The 9734-nt window shown below is 34.9% G+C and overlaps 1 protein-coding gene across 5 annotated transcripts in view; it reads left to right on the top strand.

Annotated features, from left to right (window-relative positions):
- The first annotated feature begins 3487 nt into the window (after positions 1 to 3487).
- Positions 3488 to 9734, top strand: part of gab1 (GRB2-associated binding protein 1) — a 123686-nt gene continuing 117439 nt past the window's right edge. For 2 of the 5 annotated variants that reach the window (XM_056457886.1, XM_056457878.1), the window contains exons 1-2: positions 3488 to 3963; positions 4054 to 4175. In XM_056457886.1, coding sequence (XP_056313861.1) covers positions 4104 to 4175 — 72 coding nt within the window. In that variant the 5' untranslated portion in view covers positions 3488 to 3963; positions 4054 to 4103. The remainder of the gene's footprint in view (positions 3964 to 4053; positions 4176 to 9734) is intronic. The other 3 variants (XM_056457905.1, XM_056457869.1, XM_056457896.1) reach the window with 2 other exon arrangements.

The following is a 9734-nucleotide window of genomic DNA, read 5'->3' as shown; positions in this document are numbered from 1 at the left end:
GGTGAAGCACTTGCGTAGATCCACATTTTCTTAACTTGACAACTAATAGATGCAAAGTTGGCCTTTTGTGGTTTTCAGAAGAGGGCACCTTTAGTTCTTCAGTCTCCCCCAGAGCCATTAGCTTTGTAACATGTGCGCTGCAAAGTCTCTAAGACCATTTGGTAAAATCAATGACTCTCAATTATTCAACGACCTACACATTTCTTTGCTACAATTTAGGCAACTCCCACTTACAATTTACTGAGGGACATGGACATTTGGGAGGGGTAAATTTACAAGGTTTAAATCCACATTGTAATGTTACTCTGCAATGTTGTTATAACATTGAAGTTACAATTTAGTGACAACTAAGGTGTTTATTGTAAATTATTACATGGATATTTTATTTAAATTGTTACATTAAGATTTCGTTATGATTTCATATTGTCATTATAATGTGATTTTGCTACTTGCTCTTGGTTTTAACCTTGTGTTTGTTCCATAGTGTTTGCCAATTGATGAGTTTTAAGCACTTTAATTATTATTTTTTTAAAGTTTTTAAGTTTACTTTAAAAGTAATTGGATCTCGTGCAGCAATTTCTGCTGAATCTAGCATCTAGGCTCAAAATGAACACAAAAGTAATCAAATTATGCATGATTTTTTTACATATATATGGCTTTTGTCTGACCTATATAACCAAGTTATAAGTGCATTTCTAAATGCACTTCATGGTCATTTCATATTTTATTTTTTTATTTATTTGCTTATTAAAAATCTTTAAACTATTGGGTTCTGGAAGTAAAAACATTTCCTTTTCCTCTATAGGGAAATTAGTTTTTTTTAATCAGTAATTTACTGACCAAGACCCCCGAAGACATAGCATGTTTGCTTGGTCCATGGTTTGTAACCAGTGGTGAGTAAAAGAGTACTGAAAAATCATACTTAAGTAAAAGTACCATTACTTGCCTAAAAAAGTAGTGCAAGTACAGTAAAAGTATCTGTTTTAAATATTACTCAAAGTATGAGTAAAAAGTAGCCCTTTCAAGAGTACTGAAGAGTAGTGAGTATTACGCTGTAAAAAGCTGATGATTTTACATGTAATTTGTGGATGTGTGTAAACGTAACATTCTGTAGTGCATTTAGTTATTGCCCAGCAGGCACACAACATCATAAGACATTAATATTAGCTTTGATTTAGGTCGTGATGTTCGGTGCCCAAAATTCAAAGTCTAGTCAACGTCTAAGGACAACATTATTTTGACGTCCAAAAATAAATACTGACATTTATTTGTTAGGTATGGCAACCAAAATCCAACGTGCTGATAGACGTCATAGTGGTAACGTCCACGTCAAACTGTAACATCATTAGAGGTTGATTTTAGGTTGGACGTTGGACATTGACGTCAGCTTGACGTTGGGTTCTGACGTCAACCCACTTTTAATTTCCAAACAAAACGCAACGTCCCCACAACGTTGGGGTACAACGCCAATCTGACATCATGTAGACATCTAATGCCTGCTGGGTGTTTAAGGCCATTTCGGTCATCATACAGTAAACATCTGTCATCTTCTCATCAGTGACATGCATCTAAACAACCTTGGGATCAATGCGTGTAAAGATTTTAAACATCATCTTTTGGACACTTCTAATGCTTCCAAGCAGTTTGTTGCAATTATAAATCGCCCATGTCTTGAGGTAATTATGATGTGATTTACCTTCTATGTGTGATTTGATTGCTCAGGAATCACAGGACTGATTTTTCTAATCCTCATAGACAAGAAAAAATAAAGTAGTGACAGCAGGTTGAAGGAAAGTAGTGGAGTAAAAGTACCAATACAACACCAAAAATGTACTAAAGGGAAAGTAAAAGTACACATTTATAAAACTACTTAGTAAATTACAATTCCTGAGAAAAACTACTCCATTTCAGTTGTTTGAGTATTTGTAATTTGTTACTTTACACCACTGTTTATAACACCCTTTAAAATAATAATGATAATATTGTTGCTTGAAATGTTTATGTTAAAAATATTTATGGAACTTGTTGAAACAAAGTCAGTGAGCTCTAATGAAATATGTTAAGAAGTAGCTTTTACTGAAATTATATTAATTAACATCCTTTTAAAAATACACACATTAAAATTACCAATTTAAATAATACACTAAATACTTCACTGCATTCAAATCAGTTGCTGCCTTTATTTTTTAAGTCGAATTAAATTACTTTTACAAGTCTTTTCAAGTTTAATCTCACATAAAGGATTAAGTCGAAACATGATTAACTTGTTTTAATGTTAAAGTAACAATAAAAAAATGTCACTGTGATGAATTATTGATCCTTTAAGTATCTGTGCACCTCCATAAAGTAAAAATTCTATTTTAATCCAAAACCTAAAATCACACGATTAATGATTATAGGATAATAATCTAAATCCTTTGCACTGAGCTGAAATTTAGAGCAGTGAGTAGGCACAAAGCTTCAGAGATAACTGAGTGAGGCGTTTAGCATTACAATAACATTCCAAAGATACCAATCCCACAAACGTGAACGTTCTTTACTGAAACTCTTCACTTTCCATCATTGCATGCAACCTTGTTCTTCCTTATAGATGCAAATATTACTTTTCTAAAATAATCTCTTCCTGCACTTTAAGCTATACTTTATAAATAAATTCAGGTTTTATCTAGGCCTATTTTTAAAAATGTATATCACCTGGCTATAAATGTAGCCTTACTGACAGCATCAAGACGTTTGATTTGAAAATGCAATTCGGTTCTTTTGAACAGTTCCTTTAAAGATTCGGTTCAAACTCAACATCAATGAGTCTTTTACGCCCTGACGTAATTACGTCATAGTGTGTAAAGAGTAAAAAGACTTTGATGTTATATTACTTGTTCTAAACGTCTTATAAAGTGTTGATCCGCGTTGCTATTTATTCAGTTTTTTATGTGTGTGTGAGACTGCTTTGATGGTGTTTGCAACATCCCAGTTTGTTGATTCAGGCATTTCTTGCCTAAATGTAATTTTCATTCTCGTTATAAATAAATTAGCTATATTTATATACAGTAGTTTGACCCATTTTACCATTTATATTTGTAATATCCTCAGTGAAGCTCATCAATCAAAGATGATCAAAAGCCGGCTCGGTTCAGTGACTCAGCTACTTTTTTAAGCATACTGAAGTGTTAATACACGTATTAAGTGAAATCTGAATTATATTTAATAGTCTAGTAGTTTTGTTTTTTTATCAGTGCGCGTTAATTATTAAAAATATTATATACAAAATAACACTGCTACTTTGTTTTTCAATCTTAATCCAAATTTAAGTGAGATTTATTTGGGACGTAAGAGGTTTATTTACATCAATTATTTGTAATGCGAGTCACCGTCCCAGTGTTTCCCTCTGACGGGGCAACACTCCAAGACTACATTTCCCATGATGTAATGTTCTTTATTCTGTGTCTTGACTTCTCCCTGCCTCCATAGGCCAGAGGAGGCTGAGTTTAGGGAAAGTATCGACGTTTATGCTTGTCAATCAGCAAGAGCCGTGGGGAGTGAAACTGGAGGGAAGGTCGACGATCGGGGAAGATTTCCACTTCCAAAAGCACTTCAGTGCTAATGCGACCATAATGTCTTGGAAAAACAAGGAAAAACTGTACATATTTTCAAGGAAACTGTTTTGTTTTACTTTGAAATAAGGTAATCAAGCAGAGCTTTCACTGCGCCGAACTTGGCGAGTATCAGTCGCTGCCTCGTTGCATATCAGCTCGGAAAAAACGAAAACAGCGTTTTATTTACACGGACAAAGTGTGTAAACTAAAAGGGGACTCAACTACAGACGGATATATTTGTGTTTAAACAAACTGTGCTTGATATATTCCCTTCGGCAGAGGAGAGGACTTCATCCAGAAGAGTTTCCGAAAGCCGCGTCGCTGTCGGGAAGCTCTTCCCGTGTGGACGTGCTGGAAACCAGGAGTGACGGTATTCATGTTGTTTCAAACACATGCGCTAAAAACACTTCAAAGCGCAACTTCCACCTCATGTTTGGCACTTTGTTTTGATATGTTGCAGGTTGAAACACGGAATTTAAAACTCGTGCTTTCCTCAAAGCCTTTAAGAAAATGAGCGGAGGAGATGTGGTGTACTCGGGGTGGCTCCGAAAGTCTCCACCTGAAAAAAAGTTACGGCGTTATGTAAGTAACGTTTTAGTGTTATTCAAATGCACCGACAGTGCTGTAACCGCAGGACTGTTGGGGCAAGATTCATGCAAATTCTCGGTACGCTTTCCAACAACCGCAGGTCAATCACTGCTCGCGATCTGTCGGTTTAAAGCTTCATCTTTCTAAAATGCGGACGATCCAAGAATGTTTCAAAACGGGTTTAGTTCCTCATAAAAATGCGACTGAGCGTGTGTGAACGCTGTTTGTGTGTTAATTGCACGGGGGTTGTTTACGTGAACGCTTTGCTTGTGCAAATCTTTATTTGTGGCGTCTTGGTCGGCGTTGTAAGACACACCTACCGGTGTAGGGATATAACTTTTTGATTAATTAAAGGAGCAGTAACTTATTTATTTTTGTTGTTAAGATTTAAACATAAACGAAGAACACTTTTGAGAAATGTTACGGAATATTGAAACTCTTGTGTTATTATTGTAGATAAGGCTATTTTTTATACTTTACGTGGGTCGGTGCTCATGGGTGGCGCCATGTTGGTATCACATGACATAATTGACCTAGGTACAAAAAAATAACAAAAACTTAAAAGATTAGTTCAGATAGTGTTTTAGCTAGTGCCCAGGCCATAAGCATAAACCTACATTAAAAGTGCAAACTGAGCACATGGTAATGGCTGCATGACAAAGTTTGAATAAACAACTTGTGGTAATCTGGTTAATGCTATGTATCTAGCTTCCAGTAAATGCACTCATAAGTGGATAAAATCCATAACTGGATTTGTGTATCTTGGGAAGCAGAAAAAGAGGAAGAAAATATCCCAAATCTGGACAAACTTCATGCATCCATGCCAATAGGAGTCAGTATAAGTCCAAGGCCTCTGCTACACCTGGAATCACAAAGAGCCAGCTGTGAAAACCAGTGTGATGCTTATTGCTTGACTTTAATATGACCGTGCATTAAGGTTGCAGAATGCAACACATATAGCACAATAATTTTCAATGTATTCATAAGATTATGTTATGTTGTAATGTTCAGCTTTTTAAATATCAGATCACAACTTGCCCCAGTGATGATTGGTTACTTGCTCCCCTATCTTGTGTGTTTTTCTTTTGTTTTGCATTCAGTCCGGTCCGTTGTCAAATTCCATCTTTAACGATTTGTTTTTAGACATTTTATTTTTCACCAAATCCCATGAAATGCCTTCGTTTGCTGCAACTTTAGTTTCCAAGACAACTGAACACTTAACTCTCCATTCTATCTGCACTGGATGAGTCAATGCATTTAGTCATTCGCACATTGTATGTGTACCATGGGGTCTTCCCTTCCTCTTAGTGGTAATATACACCAATAATCTGTAATGAAATCACTCACTTACAGGTCTGCCTGCTATCGAGCTCCAACCAAACATGTTAGAAATCACCTCCAGGCTCATGTGATGTTTTTTTATTTTTTATTATTGGATTCCTTTAATCTAGTGGAGCTCTTCTTGGAATATTGCTATTGAATTCATGTTTTATCTCATTGTGCAATCAGCAACACGTTTTAGACTCAAACAGCCAAGTATTTTGCAAGATTAGAATATTTGGTTTTTTCTGCCTTTGTGATTTAAGTAGCAGCTATTATATTTGACCTTGTAGCCAATCCAGGAAAATTCAATGGCTTGAGAGTGTGATTTCACATGCTTTGAACTCGCAGAGTAAAACGGTAGTCTGTTGAATGTGATGAACAATATTTCATGGCTCCAAATCTAATTAAAATGATTTCTGAGCTCATCCACACAATGCTATAACAAGATTAGATCGATGCAAGAACAAGTGCTTTGTTGTACCACGGTTTGTTCTCAGAAGTCATTTTTAGATTTCCTCTCGTTGAGAGAGATTTAAGCAGCGTTTGTGGACAAAAGCCTTTGTCTTCTTTGGATGTTTTCATTATACTTTAGAGTTAGATAAGAAACTTCCTTCAATTTATCCATTCTCTCTTGCTTCAGTAAGCTTACAACCTTGCTTTACTGTAGTTTTGGAGGGCTGTCCTCAACATTGGGCTTCATTCTCAGTCTGTTTTCTGGTGTAGTGGTCTCAAAAGTATGGCATGTAGTGCTTGAAAGTGGCTGATTAGGACCAGACTGTTTTTACTGGAGTCAAGTGGCTAATAACTGAAATGCTTCTTTTCTAAAAGAGCCCCATGCCAGGTGTACAGGCCCATTAGACGTTTCATCTCTGTTTTGAGCAGTTATATATTTATCAGCAGATGTTCTAATTAAAGATGCATTTTATATTGATTGCAGTGAATGAGCATCGGAAACCTCAGATGTAGCTGTAATTTTTTTGCTTTATCTAAATTAATGAGATAAGTTTATTTTTTCATTAATTCATTTTCTTTTTAGCTTTTAAAGTAACTTTATTAATCAGAAGTCGCCACAGCGGAATGAACCACCAACTTATCCAGCATATGTTTTACGCAGTGGATGCCCTTCCAGCCACTACCCAACACTGGGAAACACCCATACATGCTCATTATATATATTTATTTATTTTATTTACTTTTTTCAATCACACTAACGTACAAATGTTTACGGCTATGACTTATTATTTGAACAAATAAATATCAAGAATTATTTTAATAAATACTTTTAAACCTTTTATTCATTAAATAATCTTGAAAAGTCATAAAAATAGTACATTCTTGAAAAAAGTAATGTTTCTTGAGCACAAGATCTACAATATTAGGATGATTTTTGAATGTTTGACACTGAAAATTGCTTCTGAAAACTAAGAAAAAATGGTAATTTAAGGAATAGATTACATTTTAATGTTTAAAATTAAACTTCAAATAAATTTTATTTTCACAAATTTTATTTTAATAAAAGAGATGTACAAAGTTGGTACACTTATGATACTTTTTAAAATCTTGCCATGTCTCTCATGTCTCTTATTTCTCACAACGCTTGCATTTTAGGTTCTCAATCCTAATGTCAGGACTGAAAGAAAACGATAGATCAACTGATTTATATGAGAAGTTCATTGCATATGTGCTGTATCCAGTAGAGCTATAAAGCATAGGACCTAGCATAGTGGCACAGGGTCAAAAGTCTGATGTGTTTTTGACAGTTTGGCAACAGTTCAGATGCAGAGCAGATCATTTGGCTTGACTGTTTGCAGGGAATGCTTTTGATGGCTCAAAGTGCACAGTGCTTTGCAAAGGGTCCTTTCAGTCAGGTTACTGGCTAGTATAGCAGTAGTATATTAAAAGAAGCTACCCAAGTATTGATTGGGTGTTAAAACATAAGACATCTGACTGGTCAAATCTGAAAATCATATTCGCCACTCCGTGTTGCACAATACAGATATTATGTCAATTGAAAATGTCCTTGTGGTTTCAATTTTTAGTGTCTTAGCATTTTCCACTTGGCCTCATCCTCTCTTTTCTGTAAACTTCTTCTTTCACACCCTTTTTGTAATGCTTAGAGAAACTAATTGTGAAATGGTCAAGTGAGTTTTGGAACACATGCATGGTATGCAGGAATGTGGCAATGTTGAATGTCTGGCGTGTTAATGCTCACTTCTGCTATTGAGATAATTTCTCACATAGCGCTTTTCTTCATGTATATCAGAATTGTTTTTTGCAGTAACACTTTATTGACCTTATTCTGTGATGCTGGCTCATTTTTGCGATTTGTTTAAAACGTCCGATTCAGTTACCTATGGGAGAAAAGGACTAGTAATAATAAACAGCAGATTACGGCCAAACTACTTGTTCTACAAACAAGTGTGTTTGAGTCTATACATAAAAAGTAGAATAACACAATAAGAAAATTTCAGTTTGCAACATCAAGCAGCATAAAGAGCTGTTATTAACATCAGGGAATCAATATAAGTGAATGAAACCGCAAGTATCGAGCCAAAAAGATTCTGATGGCTGCGCCTGCTTATGCGTGAAGATCAAGATCAATACAAAGTCTCATTTATAATTAGTTTTTAGGGGGTTTCACCTTTTATTGATGGGACAGTGGAGATGTACAAACAAGAAAGTGTGGGGAGCAGAGTTAGGGGAAGGATCGGCAAAGGACCTGGAGCCGGGAATCGAACTCTGGTCGCCGCAAGCACCTTAGTGCTATTTGTCGAGACTTGAGATGTAACAATTCACCATGAGTCGGTTGAAAATTGATTGAAATATGTGACGATTCAAACCATTTGAAATGTTGAATGAATCGTGATGCATTTTTTTAACCGAGGGGGCGCTGTTTACAGGAGCAAGCTCGCTTTACCTGCACATCAGCAGCGAGCAAGAGGTGGGGTGGGAAAGTAAAATCAATGAGCTTAGAATCACCAAGAGGCGACACTCAATAGAATGTTCCATTGCAACAGCAGCACCCAGTGATTCTACTATTCTGAAGTGAAAGCGATCAGCTGTCCATTGGATGTTTTGTTTTTTCATTTATTCATTTAAAGCTAAAATACAACCTGAAAGATGACAATATAACACTTTAAATCATAGACTGGTGATTATCAGCCCTTTTAAAAGTTTATTTTACAGACTTAATGTTTAATATATTAACCATATTTGTGTTCTTGAAACTGTCACTTTCAGGTGAAATTACTTTAAATTACTTTAATTTAATAGTTTACGCACTGGCATAATACATATTAACAATGACATGTTAAATTAAATTAACATGACTTTCAAAATGAGATGTTGATAACAGATTAACAGTACTTTTTGTTGGAGTATTATACTATAATAGTACAAAGTATTTTTTTCTCAGTGTTATCTGTTAAAAAAAACTAATAAAGTTTTTATTTAAAAAGCTCCAATTTCTCAAATTTTTTAATGTTTATATATATTTTTATCTTGATTTTTGATGCTGTCATTAAAAATCATGGAGGCCATACTAACTACCAGATAATGTAGTTTTTGTTGTAGTAGTTGTTGTGTATACTTATTTTTGCTTCACCCTAATTTGAGTAAAACAAAACAAAATGGTAATTAAGTTATTTTGTTAACCTTTTATATTATATGTGAAACAGATATTTTAGAAATCAAATGTATTAAACTTAGTCTTGACAACATTTTGGAAATTGTCTGTTTTCATTGGGATATTGTTTTAAAATGTTACTTTTCAAAAGGGATGTACTCATTTTAACTCGTATTCAATATTTTAATTTATTCTGTCTAACGTTAGTTATCCGTGCTGATTTTCTATTAGATTTTTCATTCCAAAATGGCCACCGCGTGACACTAGCAGCATCTAGTGGCTGTTTCCCAAATAGCAACAGAGTATCGCCTCTTGGTGATTCTATGCTCTTTGGTAAAATGACAGTGGTGAGGTGCGCCAGACAAAACAAACAACAAACTGTGTGCAATTACTGCAAAAGACGTTTACTTACACTAACAGAAGAACGAATATGATGCACATAAACCGTAAGCACAGTGAAAACTACTGTCACAGACGTCTATACGCAAAAAAATATTAATAAGCCAAAACACGCGGATTTATATGAATAAGTCTTCTTTAGTTTGTATTATTATTATTATTAAAAAGCATTTACATACTCCTTGATAAAGTATTTTAAGGATTTT

Source organism: Danio aesculapii, chromosome 1 (assembly GCF_903798145.1).
Source record: "Danio aesculapii chromosome 1, fDanAes4.1, whole genome shotgun sequence".
NCBI classification, from domain to species: Eukaryota; Metazoa; Chordata; class Actinopteri; order Cypriniformes; family Danionidae; genus Danio; species Danio aesculapii.
Note: the sequence above shows the minus strand (reverse complement) of the source record. Positions and strands in the feature narration are given on the sequence as shown.